The following is a 19,752-nucleotide window of genomic DNA, read 5'->3' as shown; positions in this document are numbered from 1 at the left end:
CCGTCTGTGGCCGGCGGCCAAGGAGAAGGGAAAGAGAGAGAGGAAGAGAGAGAGAGGAAGAGAGAGAGGAGGGGGCCGGGGCCACCGCCGGGACGCGGGACCCACAGCCGGGGCGCGCGGCCCGCCGTCGGGACGCGCGGCCTGCCGACGCCAGTCTGTGGCCGGCGGCCACGGAGAAGGGAGAGAGAGAGGAAGAGAGAGAGAAGAAGAGAGAGAGGAGGGGGCCGGGGGCCACCGCCGGGACGCGGGACCCGCCGCCGGGACGCGGGACCCGCCGCCGGGACGCGCGGCCCACCGCCGGCCGTCTGTGGCCGGCGGCCAAGGACAAGGGAGAGAGAGAGAGGAAGAGAGAGAGGAGGGGGCCGGGGCCATCGCCGGGACGCGGGACCCACAGCCGGGGCGCGCGGCCCGCCGCCGGGACGCGCGGCCCACCGCCGCCAGTCTGTGGCCGGCGGCCACGGAGAAGGGAGAGAGAGAGGAAGAGAGAGAGAGAGAGGAAGAGAGAGAGAGGAGGGGGCCGGGAGCCACCGCCGGGACGCGCGGCCCGCCGCCAGGATGAGAGAAAGAGAGAGAGGGGAAGAGGGAGAGAGAAAGAGGAAGATGGAGAGAGAGGCGGGAAGAACTCACCACCGCCGAGACCTCGCCGCCGTGCCGCCGTGCCGCCGGAGAGACGCCGGAGAAGATCAAGAAGGGAGAAGGGAGAAGGGAGAAGAGGAGAAGGAGAAGGGAGAAGGAAGAAGGAGAGGGGAAAAGGGATCTGGGAGGGGAAAACGCCATTCTCTATGGCGTTTTCCCCCTTTTTTTTTTATTTCTTTTAATTAAACAAATATTTTTTTATGAATATCTTATTCCATATTTTTTCTCAAATTTTAACTTTACACTGTATTTTTTTTTATCAAATTTTATTTCAAATTAAAATTTAAATTTTCCACCCATTTTTTTTCCTTCATTTAAATTATTTTTTTAAATAATAATATTTAATTTAATTTATTAATTAAAATATTATTTTTAATTTCAATTACAATTTTAATTCTTATTTCTTATTTTTTTAAGTCACATTGATAAAATACCCTAACAAAGAAATTGTAATTAATTTAATTTTATTTTATTCTTTTATGATATATTTTTTCTAATCTACTTTATAATTTATATATTTTTAAATTTTAATTTTAATTTTTTTCCATTTTTATCTTTTTTATATTCTATTAGTATTTTTTTTCTTTTATTTTAAAAATACTTTAAAATTTTATATTTAAATTTATTTAGTTATTTAAAATAAAATTTTTAATTTCATTTACAATTATATTTCTTATTTCTTAAAATTAAAAATTATAAACTTTGTTCTTCAATTTCAATTATAATTTCTATTTTTTTCAATTCTTTATGTTTTTATAAAATTTTTTAACCCTCTTTTTAAAAATTTTTGGAATCTTTTTAAAATAAATTTATTTTAATTTCTGAAAGTAATTTGAAATAATATTTTCATTTCTTTCATATTTCTTTCTCTCCTTTTTTTTATTTTCTATGATAATTTTTTTTTATTTCTTAAGATTTTTTTTACATCTTTTAAAAAAAATTTGAAATAAAAAATCTAAATTAATTTTTCTAATGAATTACAAATTCAAATCTTTATATTTTAAATTTCATTCAAAATTAAAATTTTAATTTATTTACTAATTTCAAATTTTAAAAAACATAATTTTCTAATTTTCCATTCAAAATGGCGTTTTATATTTAAATTAATTTAGTTATTTAAAATATAATTTTTGATTTCATTTATAATTATAATTCTTATTTCTTAAAATTAAAAATAAAAACTTCGTTCTTCAATTACAATTATAATTTCTATTTTTTTTAATTCTTTATGTTTTTATAAAATTTTTTAACCCTATTTTTACAAATTTTTTTAATTTTTTTAAAAAAATTTATTTCTAATTTCGAAAAGTAATTTGAAATAATATTTTTATTTCAATTAATCTTTAAAATTTAATTTCTTTTTAATTTTCAATTAAAATTCTTTTTCTTTGATTATTTCAAATTTTTTTAAAAAAAAATTTTAAGACAAATATTTCGAATGATGTTTTTCAATTAAATTTCAAATTTTTATTTCTTTCATATTTCTTTCTCTTTTTTTTATTTTCTATGATAATTTTTTTTTCTTATGATTTTTTAAATTAATTACAAATTAAAATCTTTATATTTTAAATTTCAATCCAAATTATTTTTTTAATTTATTTACTAATTCCAAAGTTTAAAAAACAAAATTTTTTATTTTTCCACGATTTTTTCCGGTGGGAAAATTGAAAAATGCCATTTTGAACGCCATTTTAAAATAAAAAATCTAAATTAATTTTTCTAATGAATTACAAATTCAAATCTTTATATTTTAAATTTCATTCAAAATTAAAATTTTAATTTATTTACTAATTTCAAATTTTAAAAAATATAATTTTCTAATTTTCCATTCAAAATGGCGTTTTATATTTAAATTAATTTAGTTATTTAAAATATAATTTTTGATTTCATTTATAATTATAATTTTTATTTCTTAAAATTAAAAATAAAAACTTCGTTCTTCAATTACAATTATAATTTCTATTTTTTTCAATTCTTTATGTTTTTATAAAATTTTTTAACCCTATTTTTACAAATTTTTTTAATTTTTTAAAAAAAATTTATTTCTAATTTCGAAAAGTAATTTGAAATAATATTTTTATTTCAATTAATCTTTAAAATTTAATTTCTTTTTAATTTTCAATTAAAATTCTTTTTCTTTGATTATTTCAAATTTTTTTTAAAAAAAATTTTAAGACAAATATTTCGAATGATGTTTTTCAATTAAATTTCAAATTTTTATTTCTTTCTCTTTTTTTATTTTCTATGATAATTTTTTTTTATGATTTTTTAAATTAATTACAAATTAAAATCTTTATATTTTAAATTTCAATCTAAATTATTTTTTTAATTTATTTACTAATTCCAAAATTTAAAAAATAAAATTTTCCATTTTCCCACGATTTTTTCTGATGGGAAAATTGAAAAACACCATTTTGAATGGCGTTTTTAAAAACACCATTCAAAATGGCGTTTTTAAAGACGCCATCCCAAATGGCGTTTCTTGATGTTTTTTTTTTTTCCTTTCGGTCGATGCCAGCGTGGAAATAGGGGCTGACGTGAAAGCGGAAAAAACGTCATTCAAAATGATATTTTTTTCATTTACATTAATTTGATAAATAAGTTTCGTTTTGATATATTTTGGTAAAAAAAATTTTTTTTCGTACTATTTGGGAAAAGAACTCTGATTTTTATGCATTTCAAATCTTTAGCAGGTACTAAGAATGGCTCGTGGCATCACATGACCTCATGAATGCGTGGTGGATAGAATGTGACGGGTTATCACCATTGGAGTGGCATGCCACATGACCCAAAAAGTATGATGCTTTTTGCTCGAGCAGTACAATCAAAAACCATTTTTATTCTCGGGAAGGGGTTGGCCTTGGACATTTTGCCCTTCTGGCCTTCAGCTTGTCTTTGGCGGCTTTTTGGTTTGGTGGAACCGTTTATTGATAGGATTAACCGCATATAAGCAAACATGAGAAAAGATAAGTGGTGAGGAGGGTGGAAACTTCTGTTACTTGAAAAATTAAAGAATGGACAACGCTAGAGTACCATATTAGTGTAAATAATCTTTTGAAAGGTATCCGTAATTGTTTTTCTAAATTATATGATCAATAGCTTCTCTAGGCGTGGGAATTACTTCTTTCCTAATATAAAAGTAGGAGTCCGGATAAAATTTACTAGCAGTCGAAGTCGGGGACGAAGCCCGGCTCCCGTAGGAGTCTGGACGGAGTCTTCTCGTGGCCGAAGTCGGAGACGAGATCTGGCTCCCGTAGGAGTCTGGACGGAGTCTGCTAGCAGCTGGAGTCGTGGGCGGAGTCCGACTCCCGTAGGAGTCCGGACGAAGTCTGCAGGTGAAGTCTTGGGCGGAGTCCGGCTCCTGTAGGAGTCCGGGCGAAGTCTACCTGCAATTGGAGTTGAGGGTGAAGTCCGGCTCCCGTAGGAGTCCGGACGAAGTCTACCTGCAATCGGAGTCGCGGACGGAGTCCGGCTCCCATAGGAGTCCGGACGAAGTCTGCAGGTGAAGTCCTGGACGGAGTCCGGCTCCCGTAGGAGTCCGGACGAAGTCTACCTGCAATTAGAGTTGAGGGTGAAGTCTGACTCCCGTAGGAGTCCGAACGAAGTCTATCTGCAATCGGAGTCGTGGGCGGAGTCCGGCTCCCGTAGGAGTCCGGACAAAGTCTGCCTGCAGCTGGAGTCATGGGCGGAGTCCGGCTCCCGTAGGAGTCCGGACGAAGTCTGCAAGTGAAGTCCTGGGCGGAGTCCGGCTCCCGTAGGAGTCCGGGCGAAGTCTACCTGCAATTGGAGTTGAGGGTGAAGTCCGGCTCCCGTAGGAGTCCGGACGAAGTCTACCCGCAATCGGAGTCGTGGGCGGAGTCCGGCTCCCGTAGGAGTCCGGACGAAGTCTGCAGATGAAGTCCCGAGCGGAGTCCGGCTCCCGTAGGAGTCTGGACGGAGTCTGCTAGCAGCTGGAGTCGTGGGCGGAGTCCGGCTCCCGTAGGAGTCCGGACGAAGTCTGCAGGTAAAGTCTTGGGCGGAGTCCGGCTCCCGTAGGAGTCCGGACGAAGTCTACCTGCAATTGGAGTTGAGGGTGAAGTCCGGCTCCCGTAGGAGTCCGGACGAAGTCTACCTGCAATCGGAGTTGCGGGTGGAGTCCGGCTCCCGTAGGAGTCCGGACGAAGTCTACCTGCAATTGGAGTTGAGGGTGAAGTCCGGCTCCCGTAGGAGTCCGGACGAAGTCTACCTGCAATCGGAGTCGTGGGCGGAGTCCGGCTCTCGTAGGAGTCCGGACAAAGTCTGCCTGCAGCTGGAGTCGTGGGCGGAGTCCGACTCCCGTAGGAGTCCGGACGAAGTCTGCAGGTGAAGTCCTGGGCGGAGTCCGGCTCCCGTAGAAGTCCGGACGAAGTCTACCTGCAATTGGAGTTAAGGGTGAAGCCCGGCTCCCGTAGGAGTCCGGACGAAGTCTACCTGCAATTGGAGTTGAGCGTGAAGTCCGGCTCCCGTAGGAGTCCGGACGAAGTCTACCTGCAATTGGAGTCGTGGGCGGAGTCCAGCTCTCGTAGGAGTCCGGACAAAGTCTGCCTGCAGCAGGAGTCGTGGGCGGAGTCCGGCTTCCGTAGGAGTCCGGACAAAGTCTGCCTGCAGCTGGAGTCGTGGGCGGAGTCCGGCTCCCGTAGGAGTCCGGACGAAGTCTGCCTGCAGCTGGAGTTGTGGGCGGAGTCCGGCTCCCGTAGGAGTCCGGTCGTCGCGAAGAATCCGGTCGACACTGGCGGCGCCCTGCCCGTCGGCAAAACTTGGGAGTGCGGCGGAGGCTCGGCCGCCTGGGAGGTTTGAAGAGACGTTGTCAGAGGTTGAAACTCAGTTGGATCCCCGGAGGATCACTCCCGTTACGAACTTCGGCTGGGGGGTATTTTATACCCAACATCTTCTATTTCATTCATGAGTTGAATATACTATTCGGTATCGTAACTGTGATCACGATAGAACCGATAGTATTTTCATTTATCGCGGCTCCTCGATGGTACTTTCATTGGTGGGGGATGATAGAGGTACTCTTCTCCATCTATTTTCATTAAAATTTATGCATGAGGAGCAAAGAGAGGAGTGTAGAAGTCATACCTGTTGCCGTAATTATTCAGTTTTAGACTCCGTCGGTGGGATGAAGCTCATTTGCTATGTGATGTCTGACTTGGTTCGGTCGGAGCTCCATTTTTTTATTTCTTTTTCTTCTAACCTTTTTCTTCTGATTGGTGCCGGTCAGTAGCACCTTCATCCGTGCATATATATTTATACGTGCGCTCAAGATGTTCAACATATGTCCAAGTGAGGGTCTTATCCAAAGAATATGGAAATATGAATCTTCTCAGACTCCTCTTCATGGTCGAGATGGCCATATCTTTATTGAGGTCTCGGACCTCAAGTGTGGCGGTGTTGAAACATGCCATGAAGCTTCTCAGATTCTCTCCTTCATTTTACTTAATAGAGAAGAGACTGTCAGACGTTCGCGGCATCCTCCTGCTATTACTGAAGTGGACCACGAATGATTGCTCTAATTGCTCGAAAGAGTGGATGCTTCCCGATTGGAGCCCAGAATACCAAGCTCGAACAACTTTCCAAATTATAGTCGGGAAGCCATAGTATAAGAGGGCATCGGTTGCCCCTGAATCATCATGAGAGCCTTATAGCTCTTCAAGTAATCGATAGGGTCGGTGGAGCCGTCATAAGGCTCCATCTATGGCATCTTGAACTGAGTTAGAATCGATTCATCTAAGATGTGCCGGGAGAAGGGTAGAGTAGTGTGGATGCCAAGGTCGTTGGAGAACCCTCGACCATCCACCTGAAGTTGGGCGAGTCGGCGGTTGATTTTTCTGAACTTACGTTCATGGTCGTCAAGCCACCATTGCTAAAAAAATGCAAGGATAGAATCCTCCAAAGAATTGAATGAGGAAGTTGAGGGCGCGCATGGCCTCTTCCTCTTCTTGTCACTATGGTGGCGAGAGGGGCAAAGGGACCATCGCTGTCGTCAAGCGGCATGGTGGGAGTGCCAGAAAGATGGTGGCTCAATATGATGGGAATGTTGAGCCGGTCGTCATTTCGAAGATGGAGAAGGAGATCGTCGAGGGATGAGACGACTGTGTCTAGATGGCACCATATGCACCGCCAGCTCTTCCGCCATCGGTTGCTGCTACTGTTGTGTTTGCTGCAGCTAGAGGCTGTGTACTGCCTCTGTCAGTATTTTTATCTACTGTATTAAAGCAGCGAGCTATTGTACGTCCATTGTAACAACCGGATGTGAAAAACTGGACTCTGCCATTGGAGGTGGAGGAGGAAGATCTTTCTGGTGGGAAGATTGTCTGGCAGAGCCGGTGGAGTTGTTCTGAGCTCTTGTCTTTACCATGACTGGATTCGTTCTTCTCTCCTTTCTGGTGCACTAATCTATTGCGATCAAATCTCAAGTGCTTCTGAGTCGACGACGAGCGATCTACAAAACAAGTCCACACTGATCGGAGTTGTGTCCGGCAGAGACCCTCCGATGCATAAGTTAACAGAAAGTGGTGAACAGGATAGTTGAAAGTAGATTTTGATAGAATATTAGCCTAAAAATATCTTATGCTCATTGTTCTCCTACCTCCCTTTTATATAGACAATATGGGTGTAACTGTCTGTGACAGTTAGGCACGTGAGGTTCTGCTTATCTCGACATTATGTGATCGTGGGATGGACAGTTAATACCCACCAACAATCATGGTAAGTAGTCGTTACGAGCTCTTTGTGCTGGTGGTTTCTGATATATTGATTGTATATCGATGATATGGGTGTACTGACTGTATGTCGGCGCTCGTAATATGCCGACTGATCATCGGTTTATGATTTTGGTGTACCAACTGGTTATTGGTTATGTCGAACGAGTCGTTATGGTTGATTTGAAATCGTCAGGGAAGTCGATTGGGAATTACCGACTGTTTGTCGGTGTTTTGATTGATAGTCGAATGTCTGTATTCATGACATCGATAGAAAGTCGGACGATGAGCCTTATAGATATTATAGTTAAAATAGAACTCGTTTGGCGGTCTGATTTTGACGATCATCATCAGATATCGACACATAGTCGGGAGGCCGACTATGAATTGGGGGGAGCAGATCTAGTTGTCCCAACAATTTTTAAAGCCATCCATAATGAAATTGTTACATAACAAAATTTTGGTTTTAAATCAAACAATATTCTTTAGATGGGCAAATCTTATAGATCCAAAGAATCCCAATGCCTTTTATAATATAATATAAATATGGACCTTTATAATAATAACGAAGGCGGATGTCCCTCTCTTTTTGATAAAAGAAATATTTATGTTTAATTCATTCATATTTAAATTTCAGTTTGGAGATTCAAGAACTTGCTTATGACACCTAAAATAACTCTAACCTTTGGGAGCAAGGCTACAATATTTCTTTTTCAGTATAAAAACAAAATCTGGCAGCTATGATTTGGTTGGAGCGATAATGGCGACATCGCCCTTGTTTTTCCTCTTCGCAAAAACAATCCCAATTTTGTTGAATCACAGGAAGGTTAAGAAGGCTAGCACAAACCCACATCTTGGGTGTGTGCTACATAATACAAGTTAGATGTGCCACCCTTTCAGGTTACCCTATTCCTCATAAAATCTAGATAGAGGTGGGACTCTCATCCTGGTCCTTGATTCCCATCTCCAAAGACCACCAACTATACCATAGTAGAAGGCATGTTCAAAATGTGTTACATGTGTCAGACATGTTATTTATTCAGTATATAATTAAGTCAGATTTGTGTTTGCTATATATTCTAACCTATTAATTAGATGTGGAATTGGCTTAATGCTAGTGGTTATTGACTCTAATCCACATGATTCAATCTATTGCTACGTCCATTCTAGACTAGAAGATAACGGTTTCGAACGGCATCACCCATGACATTAAGAGACAAAAAAGTCATGATTCCATCATAAATACCTCACATTTGAGTTTATACGGAACCGCAGAAAGTCATTCTATGTCTACAAGAAAACAAGATGTCAAGCTGGAGAAATTTTTCTCTACAAATATGAAGCTGGAAATTTATATCCATACACTTGCTGTGTCCTTATCTACCATATTTCCTCCTCCACCCTTCAATTCCACTTAAAGCCAGACGCCCGTCATGTAGAAATCAACCTTTTTTCGAAATCACAATCATTTATTGAAAAGTTGTTCTTCTGAAATCAATCACATACCCCTCCAAGCCAATCAATAAAGATAAATGCAAATATATTGATTGAGAACGAGTTTTAATGATAAAGACACTCTATTGCGAGGTGGACATCACAGATTTCAAATACGGAAGCGATCTCTCTGCATACGAGAGTAAAATTATACATATTTTGTCCTCCTAATGCATTGCAATAGAGAGAACCTCAACATACTGGACCGCTCTTTATATATTGATAGGACTATGATTATCCACTTCTTCGATTCCAAAGTTGAAGCAGTCATGATACAAGTTGGCCATTGGGAAAAATGCTTTTGGCAGATCGTATACCCGGCAAAGAATTAAATTATTGATGGAGCTCGATCCGTGGGATACTGATTCATTAGATGAAATTAGTAAGACATCACACATGCCGTGCCATAAAATATTTGATTTTTCTTTTCTTGCGTGGTCACTCATTAATACTCCGTCTTGATTAATAAATGTGAAGATCACGACGACCAACCAAATGTATGTTCTTGGAACTAACCAATTGTCTTCTCTTGCTGGTAAATGGTCGTGCTTGATGGGAACTCAACTTTCAACTAACCACTCGTGCCACAAAAGCATGCATGATCATACATGCTTCATATTTTATATATCTAATATGAAGGTTTTTCCCTCTGCAACAATCGATTGGATGATATCACCATGTTAATCAAGATTCACCATCTTGATATCAGACCACATGTCAATACCATCTTATTACAGTATTTATATACAATATGGTATGAAATGATGAAATGTATCAAATAATATAACATAAAATAATGCATTGAGTGGTGCCAATATAGTACATCTGGTATGATATCGGTCAATACAGTAAATTTAGAAATAAACTACCTAGAGGCTTCCTGTAAATGCCTTTGGTTATCTACATCTCTTTAGCATATTTTTTTTTTGAGCAGTTACTTTTTAGCATTTCACTTAGAATTTAGATCAGGCCAACATCTTATACATCAATTTGCAATCTTTCCTATCTACATAATCTTTCCTATCAAAAAAGTTGTGGCGTAGGACGTAGTCAAATCGAGCAGCTAACATGTACTCCACGTGACGGATATCACACTCTAGATATTTTCTTGAACAAGATCTTTTATTTGCGACGGGAGTAAAGCCCCCTCTTGTGTGGTCGAAATTAAATAACGCGTGGGAGAGAGCTTGCACCAAGGTTGCGGCAACTCGTCTGCATTAGCTTTATTCACGGTATCTGAACCAGTAACCAATTGTTTGTACGTAGGACACATCTCGTATACAGGATCAAGAATACGAATAGAATAAACATGTGTACGCGACTGGTATCGAATCATAGCTAAACCTCTACGGTGGTGTCCGAGGAGCCTGCAATGCAGGTCCAATAATATCACAGGCAACATGGAATTTTTTGTGCACCTAGACGGTGTAGAAAATCTGACATGGAGCACGTTATTTTATTCGATTGATCCACATAATTATTATTTTTTAATACATATTTAATATTTATAGATCAATTTTTTTATTTAAAAATTTTATATGATGAAAATATTTTTATCTTTTAAAAAAAATTATAATATTCTATGATATAATATGGCTCAGGATGTTATAATATGATCTAAAATATCATAATATGAAAAGAATATTTTTATTTAATTACTTTTCAATGTATATTTAATTTTTACAGATCAATTTTTTTTATTTAAAAATTTTGAATGATAAAAATATTTCTATTTTTTAAAAAAAATTATAAAATCCTGTTCATATTATGATATTCTGCATTATATTTTGATATCATATGGTCAAAAATTATAATTTTTTAGATACAAAATATCATAATATTAATATAAAATATTATAATTTTTTTAAAAATAAAAATATTTTTATAATATAAAATTTTGAAACAAAAAATTCAATAAAAAATAATCGAATTTTCTGCATTGTCCATGGTGTACAAAAAATTTCTCCGCAAGCGAGTGCACAACATCCATAGATTCTCCCGTCTGCTCAACTTTTCCTTCCCACCCAAAAATGCTGGGCCAAGTGCTCCACACCGTGGGTTCCAAAATACTCTTGGAGCCATACGTCTCAATTCGTCTGTACCTTACCCACAAAATATCCATGACGGAAACCAATTACACCCGCATCACCATGCCCTCTTAATCAGAACAAACCGACAAAACTCACGGGGCACACGCGTCCGAAACACCCTAAGTACGACAGCAGCCTGCGTCTCATGCCCCAGGTAAAAGGAGACAAAGCAACCCTGGCCAGATAACAGCCGTTATAACCTTAACAACTACTTTGCGTAACAGTTATTATGTAAAAAAAATATTTTTTAGTGATTGCGTTGGCATTATTTTCTTAACTAAATAATGTTGTCTTAGATTCAAATTTTCCTCTCATTTTCCTCCTAAAATTTGTACCACTTGAATAAAGAATGGTTTGGCCAATAACTTTGTTATTTTTATCCATTATTTACCACTATGTCATTGTTAATATATATACTAAATAATTTTAAATTACAGAAAATAGAGCAAATAATGGTCCTTGCATCCGTAAACAACAGCTTTCGTGGGTTCCATTATAACGGAAGAAAATGCCGTTAATAGAACCTCAAAGGCAACAGACTTATTCAAAGGAAATAAATAAAGCAGGCTTTCAAACTCCGTTAATTATTTACTTTTTGACCAGCTTGGTAACGTTCGTGGACTCGTCGCAGAGGAACTCGTCGTAGCGGTTAAAAATCTCGGCCACAAGGAGGCACGCCGTCTCGATCACGTAGTCCTTGGCCGCGCACTGCTTGTTGGCGGTCGTCGGCGTGCCCGTCTCCGGCCCATTGGACCAGAACAAATAATTGAGCAGCTCTCTCCCGGCGCTCCCCAGGAACCGGTCCGGCAAGAAATCCTCCGGCCGGTCGAACACCAACGGGTCCCGCATCACCAGCGGCTGGTAGCCGCAAAGCAGCTCCCCCTTCTCCACCCGGTACGAGCACTCGTGGGATTTTAGCTCGAAGTCGGTCCGCGCCCGCCCGAACTGGAGCGGGACAGGCGGTTTGAGCCGGAGCACCTCGTAGACCGTAGAACGGACCAACTCCATCTCCCGGACCGCCTGGAAGCTCATCACGCTCTCCCCTCTGCTCTGCATCACTCTCCGCACCTCTTCTCTCAGCTTCTCTTGCAGTCCTGTCTTATCCGTCCCTATAGTGGTTATGAGCGAGGGCAGGAAGACCGAGAAGCCGCCGAAGGCGTTGAATCCGAGGACGAATAGGATGTTGTGGATGGCCTCCTCTTTTTTGAGCCCGTAATCCTTCTCCGCTCTCTGAATCACTTCTTGGCCGCCCTTCTCGACGAAGTCGTAAAGCTTACGGTAAGCGCCGCTGACGAGGAAGAAGGGGAAAGGGAACGAGTGGAGGAGGAGCTCCTCTAGAGGCTGAGGGATGACTCCAACCTTGGTGATTGGAAGAAGCTGGAGAGCGAGCCACTTGTCGAGCAAGACAAAGCCTAGATCACCGACGTCCGGAGACGCCGACGGGTCGGCGCCGACGAGACTGTTGGCAAGGAAAGAGAAGATGCATTTCTGCAAGGGCAAGAAGAAGCTGGCGGAGCCGTTCTTGGCGACGTCGGATTCGATGGAGGCAAGCATGAGGTCGAGGTTGCGGAGGAACTCGGAGACCCAGACTTTGGCGCTGGACTTGAGGAGGTCGAGGCAGAAGCTCTTGACGCGGGAGTGGTCGGGCTCGGAGGGGTCGAGGTAGACGACCACGCGGGTGTTGCCGGTGAAGGCGAGGCTGGGCATGTAGTCGCCGACGAGGACGTTGCGCTTGTCGACGAGGGAGGGGTCGAAGAGGGTGGAGAAGGAGGAGCAGTCGAGGAGGGCGACCACGTGGGGGTTGACGCCGACGAAGAAGGGGAAGGTGGGCGGCATGTTGGTGCGGAAGACGGTGCCCTTGTGTGTGGCCATGCGGCTCCGGAAGAAGGTCTCTGGGCCTTGGAACCAGAAGTAGTCGAGGCGGTCTTTAAGGGGACCAATTAGTGGGAGGCCGTAGCTGCCCGGGATGGGGCGTGCGGGGAGAGGGGTGGTGGCGGAGGAGCATGACGGCCGCATCATCATCGACATGGTGCTTAACATAATGACCGGCTCTCTTCTTCCCCTTCAGCTACTCCTTCTTCCCTTCAGCTCCTCCTCCTCGTTGGCTTAAATCTAGCAGCTGGTCACTGTCGTAACATTTTTTTTTCCCGATTTCCTCCTTTTTTTTTTTTCTTTTGCCTCCATGCTTGCTTTCTTGCACCTGTCGATATCCGTGACAGATGGTATAAGACGATAGGCCTGCCATCGGTAAGGTGAGGGATGGTAGGGGACCGGACGATCTTGGTTCCATTTGCGAATTTAAGCAATTATGATATGAATAAAAATTTGACATCCGATTAATATCTATATTAATAAAAAAATATAAATATAAATAGATAACTATCAAATCGATGTCTAAATATTTAATTTTATAGAGCACTCATAAATTTTTTAAAAAATATATAACTATATTAATATTTTATTAATTTAATTTATCATTTGTTTAGTAATATTTTTTGATTCTATAATTATAAAGTTTAATTATTTGACTTTTATATATATATATATATATATATATATATATATATATATATATATATATATATATATCCATATTTTTAGCATCTGAATTGTATCAGTATTTGTTTAAAAATGATATGGACATAAATTTTTGCATTCTATTAATATCCATATTCATATCCATATCTGTCAAACAAAATAAATATGGATATTGATATACTAGTATCTAGTATGTTCTATTCCAATTTCAGCCTTGTATAAGGCACTACAAGAAAACAAGCTTTAGCAATGGCAATTAGCGACGGCAATTTTGTCGTCGCCAATAACCTTTTTTACCGACGACCAATGGCGACCCAAAGATAAGTCATCACAAAAAAAAAAAATTATGGGATTTAGCTTCTTAGCTACAGGTAAGTCTTGATTTTCTTCTCTCCTGTAAATCCAGCTATCAAGAGCCAGTGAGGTAATAAAAGAGTGTCACCTTCGCTTTCGATTATAAAGAACTCCACTATTGTAAGCTAAAAGCAAAATCCAACGACACCCATTAGCTTTAACATATCATATGGGAATAAAAAAAAAGGACTATAGTAACGTATGGAGATAATCTCTTCAATATTTATTTAGTTTGGATTATCATCAGAAAAAATAAGAAGACAACCATAAAAATATAGCGAGCAAAATCCATCAGCAATCATCAAATTTTAGATATTACATAGAAACAAGAAAAAGAGCCCATAGCAATCTGTAGAGCCATTCTCTTCAATATCTATTAATTAAGTTTAAATTAGCATCAAAAAAAATAAGAAGGCTACCATAAGAATATAGCAAACAAAATTCATCGGCACCCATCAGGTTTTAAACATTATATGGGAACAAGAAAAAGAGCCCATAGCAATCTATAGAGCCATTCTCTTCAATATCTATTAATTAAGTTTGAATAATCATCAGAGAAAATAAGAAAGCAACCATAAAAATATAGCAAACAAAATCTATCGGCACCCATCAGCTTTAAGACATCATATGGGTAGAAGAAAAGGAGGCTATAGCAATCTGTGGAGCCAGTTCCTTCAATATCCATTTAGTTTAGATCATCATTAGAAAAAATAAAAAGACAACTATAAGAATATAGCAACCAAAATCCATCGGCACCTATCAGCTTTAAGACATCATATGGGAAGCAAAAAAGAGGCTATAACATATCTCGTGCCAAATGTGTCAGTTGTTTAGCATATCTTATATCAAATGTATTATAATCATGGGCTGTCTAAATTTTTTGCTAGGCAGCTCAGCCGACAGACCTTCCAAAGTATTACCTGTAGCAAAAATAAGTGATACTAACATAATACATAAAGCCAGTGAGCTAATAAGAGAGTATCATTTTTGTGACCAATTATAAAGAACTCTATTGTCAGCTAAAAACAGATCAAAAAATTAAAAGATAATAATAGAGTCATGCTCAATTATCCCCACCATATTCTTTTCTTACCTAAACTACCCTTATTAGTTCTCCTCTTATTCCTTCGAGCCAGGCCTAGGGCCTAGAATCCAATCACCGAGTTGCTCCAGCCGCCATCGAGGTAGATAAGCGGGCTAGAGCCAGTCTGACGGCAGCCCGACCTTGAACCCCTATCGTTGAAGGCAGTAGGCCTACTCTCATCGGAGAGCTTCTCGGAGTGGTTCTATCTTTCTAGAATAATATTAATTTAAATAATAATATTAATAATATTACTAAAATTAATAATATTATTAAATTAAATTTAAATATTATTAATTTATAATAATCAAATAAATTTAATTTTAAATATTTAAAATTTAAAAAGATAGAATGGGGTGTGGCGATGGCGATGGAGCCATCACTGTCGCTAATACTCACAGTACGACGGTGGTGTGGGTTCGATGGCACGATGCTCTGGTGGCTCGATGCTCCGGCAGTTGGGCGCTCTGAAGGAGGGAGGTGGGGTCGCAGGTTCGATCCAGTGAGGGGAGGGTGGGGGGAGAAAGGGGAGGCGGTGGGGGGTCTGGGCCTGCAAGGGGAGGGGCGGGGGGAGAAGGAGGAGGCCGTCATAGATCTGATTCGGTAAGAGAAGGGGCGGGGAGAGAAGGGGGAGGTGGTAGGGGATCCGATCCGGCAAGGAGAGGGGCGGAAGGAGAATGGGGAGGCGGTGGGGGGTCCGAGATCTAATAAGGGAAACGATGGGGGGAGAAGGGGGAGGCGGTGGGGGGTTCGATCTGGCAAGGAGAGGGGCGTGGAATGAAAAGGGAGGCCAGGCGGTGGGATGCTAGCTCTAGGAGGTGGATGGGAAGAAGGGAGGAGCTCAGGAAAGTAGGGAGAGGCTAGATCCGAGGTGGCTCCAGTGGCGTGGGGGCTGGAGGGAGGAGTTCGAGGGCTCCAGCGGTGGGATGGGGTCGAGGGGAGGTGGGCTGGGGGCTCGAGGAGGTGGGAGGCGGTTAAGGGGCTCAGGATCCAACAGACGGGGGCTTGAGAAGGTAGTCGGAGGCTTGAAAAAGCAGGATCTGACGGTCGGAGGCTCGAGGAGATGGCCGATGGCTCGGGGCAGCGGGATCCAGCGGCAGGGGAAAGAGGAGGATCGAAGGTGGGGGGAAGAGGGGGCAGCGGCAGGATGAGCAAAAATGAAGAGTGGAGAATCGATGGGATATTTTTAAGGTTAGTATTAGCGACGGTAAATTTACCGTCTCTAATAGCCATCGGTAAAAATTATTTTTCTTGTAGTGCTTGTCGGATCCACCGCCCTCTTTGTCAAATCTGCTCTCCCCCTGTCGGATCCGCCATCCCTACACTGGATCATCGTTGCCATCCCCGCACCACCGTTCCTGCACCGTCGGCATTCCTATGCTAGCATATCCGTTCTTTTGGTGAGTATTACCGACGGTGGCGGCGACGACAGTAGAGCCATCGTTAAAAATCTTTTTATTTTAATATATTAATTAATTTTAGTTAGATAATTAATTAATTATTAATTTAATTATTTATTTATTTTATTTAACTATAATTAGGATTGGAACTGGACCTGGGCTGGTCCGATGGGCTTCGGATTGGTCTAAATTTGGATCGGACTTCAAGCTAGACTTGAAATAGTTTAGGCTGTGCTTGGGCCTAATTATAGGGTTCATTCAAATTTTGAGCCGTGCTCGGGTATATATTTGGCCCGACCCAGGTCTGGTCCGAGCTCAATCCTAGAGTGGGCCCTATACTGCTAGCCTGCATCCAACCAAAAATCAGCATTGCTCTATTCATAAAGAGGCTATGATGACTGTCTGTGCAAGATGCGCCTAGAGTCTAGAGAGAGATGGAGGTGATGCATTTCTGTTCTTATTGTTGTAGTTGCAGGTCAAGCTTGGATGGTCTGTTACATCGTAGGCAATCGCTTGCAGCTACCTGATGGTTAAAGGTGCAAAGAAACTTACAATGCCTTATTTTTCAATGATAGATCTGAGCCTTCTTCTTTTTCTCGTTCCCTTATTTACTTTGTTAGTCTCTGATTTAAGTATTATTTTTAAGTTTTTATTTTATTTTTTAAAAAAATTTCTACTCCTAATTTGCGGCCTTCTTACTTTGCAGCCATCTCATGGTTCAAGCTTGCCCAAATATATTCGGGCCGGGCTCTGGCTCGGGCCAAGACAGGGCTTGGGCCTAATTTTTTCTAAACTAAGCTCGATCCGCAGTCCGAAAAAAATTTTTGGACCAGGCTTGGGTAAGGGTAGGGCCCAGTCCAATTCCAGCCTTAACTATGATGAAGATTTTGGATGACTGATTTTTAATTAATGATCCTCATTAGAATAGATATTTCATTTTTGAAGCCTCTTTTTGCTCTTACTTTGTTTTACTTTTTCTTTTTTCCTACTTAGCCATTTGTTTTTAAAAATTTTATATTGCATAGAACCATAGATCCCTTTTTTGATTAATGTACATATTCTACAGCATCTATACATTTATATATTTTTATATGGATGGAAAATTATGTACGTTGGTCAATTGACTATCCAGTTTGTACAGTTTGAGAATTATAATTAATTCTATAGATAATTACAGTAATCAAATGGTATGTTGAGGGTTCGAGAAAAATTTTGGATATCATTTTTTTTTAGTTCTTCTCACACATCTTCAGTCGTATGGGAAGAACTAAGAAAAAATATTGTCAAAATTTTTTTCAGTCCCTATTGCATATCATTTGACTACTGTAATTGATCTATAAAATTAATGTAATTCCTGAATGCGATAGATCCTCCTATACCTATTAGTTGATGATAGAATACATTTATTATGTAAGCTATGTTAAATAATAAAATAATTGATAAGTATTTTACCTTGTATTTGTGTATGCAGAATCTTTAAATAGTGTGCTATGGACCATAGTTGGATAGACCGTCGATAATCGATGGAGTGATTTCTGCTGAATATAAGTAGGGTGTCAAGTACTTTTGTGATTATACTTTTGAAAATGTGGCACTCTTAGTTCAATGATGGGCTCGTTGTCCTTGTGAGAAATGTGTCAATAAAAAAATGCTCGATAGAGATACAATAATTATCCAGTTATATGGAAGTAAATTTATGCCAAACTATAAGCATTGGATGTGGGAGATAAGTGCAAGAGTTAGAAGTTAGCAAGATAGGGCACAACTAGAATAGTAGATATGGTTATGGATGCAGCTAGTCCTAATTTTGACTGGGATATGGAGGACGATCCAGAAGTTGGCAGTGACAATTTCTATTGTATGCTGAAAGATGCTAATGAACCACTATGGCCGGAATGTAAAACACACTGTATTATCAGCTGTGTTAGAGTTATTAAACTTGAAAGTTGAGTTTAATATGATGGTCAATTATTATGATAGGATGGTAGCAATAATAAAATAGATGCTACTAAAAGATGAGAAGCTTGTTGGGAGCTTCTATGCTTCAAAAAAAATGATGAAAGGATTAGGTATGAGATACGAGAAGATAGATACATGCCGTAATGAATGCATGCTTTTCTACAAGGAGAATCGATTGAAGAGCTCATATGACGTATGCAGTAGAAGCTAATTTAAGATGAGATAAGAGGATAGAAATAAGAAGAATATACCATATAAGGTTTTTCGATACTTCCTCCTTACTTCTAGGCTTTGGAGGCTCTACTTGTCCAAAAGTACTACCGGACAGATGAGATGGCACAAAGAAGAGATTTGCAAGCATATAGATATGATAAGTCATCCATTGGACAGTGAGGCATGGAAGAAATTTGATGCTTACCATCTTTTATTCGCTCAAGAGTCACACAATATCCGACTGAGCCTGTCTACATAAAGGTTTACACCGTTCAATCACACAGTGGCCCTTTATGTTAAATTTTCTATGCCGGGGCATGCATGAATATTTCAAAAAAAATTTTTTTAAATAATATAGTAAAATAGAAGATTAAAATATCTTTTAATCTATATCATGCATGCATAAAATATACAGTACTAGAATTTACTTCATATGCTGAAATTGAACATATGCTGAAATTGAATATGTAATCGAATTACATACCTGTTTTGCAAATCTTTTTTTCAAATTTAGATCTAGAAGAGACTAGGTTCTTCTTTAGCCGTACAAGCATCCGATCTCTACGGATATCCACTCAGGATCAGCCTGGAACAATCATCTTTGGTATTGATTTTTTTTTCTCTAAGAAAAATCAGCCTGCAAATCTGAACGACGCCTGGATCATGATCAACTCTTTAATCTTTTCCTTGATCTTCTTCTTTTCTTCTTCTCTTGCTTTTCTTTCTTAGATTATGAAGCAATCCGAGACTAGAAATCAGCAAGCAAAAGGAGACGCACGAATACCTTTGGGCAAGGAAGATGGAGGATGCCCAACCTTGGGCGTTGGCTCTTCAATGGAGAAGAGAGAGAGGAAAAGAGAGAGGGGGCGTGGGCACTTCTATGGAGACGTGGGGCTGCTGGTTTAATTACATAGAAGCCTTAGGAAAGGACTCTTTAAATGGACATAAGGTTTGAATCCTATTCAAAACCAAACAACCACTTAATACAGCTCCTACTTGCATTGAAAATTCTTATTTCTTTAGTTATTTGACTCCCTTTAGGAGATCCTTTAGGCACCAACTATTGGAGCCTTTGCACCCACAAATATACACGCCATATGGCACCCATGGGATGCCCCATGCTAGTCCCACACGCCCTCTAATGGGTGGGCATGCCCAACTTGATCAAATCAAGTGGCATCCAATCAAAACTATCAAAAAAATTAATTAAGGGCTTGAACTTTTAATTTATTTGATCCAAAATCTTAGGCACCCAACAATTGAAG

At 40.0% G+C, this 19,752-nt stretch overlaps 1 protein-coding gene across 1 annotated transcript; it reads right to left on the bottom strand.

Moving 5' to 3' along the window:
- Nucleotides 1-11,383: 11,383 nt before the first annotated feature.
- Nucleotides 11,384-13,069, bottom strand: LOC105048539 (probable inactive linolenate hydroperoxide lyase). The gene has a single exon (XM_010927867.4). It carries the CDS (start codon nucleotides 12,980-12,982, stop codon nucleotides 11,531-11,533), a length of 1,452 nt encoding a protein of 483 aa, XP_010926169.1. The 5' UTR covers nucleotides 12,983-13,069; the 3' UTR covers nucleotides 11,384-11,530.
- Between the last annotated feature and the right edge of the window lie 6,683 nt (nucleotides 13,070-19,752).

Source organism: Elaeis guineensis, chromosome 7 (assembly GCF_000442705.2).
Source record: "Elaeis guineensis isolate ETL-2024a chromosome 7, EG11, whole genome shotgun sequence".
NCBI lineage: Eukaryota > Viridiplantae > Streptophyta > Magnoliopsida > Arecales > Arecaceae > Elaeis > Elaeis guineensis.
The sequence above is the reverse complement of the archived record's forward strand: the minus strand, read 5'-3'. Positions and strand labels throughout refer to the sequence as shown.

Bases quoted from the DNA above. Each gene is read 5' to 3' on its own strand.
- LOC105048539 (XM_010927867.4), bottom strand. From the start codon at position 12,982: ATGTTAAGCACCATGTCGATGATGATGCGGCCGTCATGCTCCTCCGCC.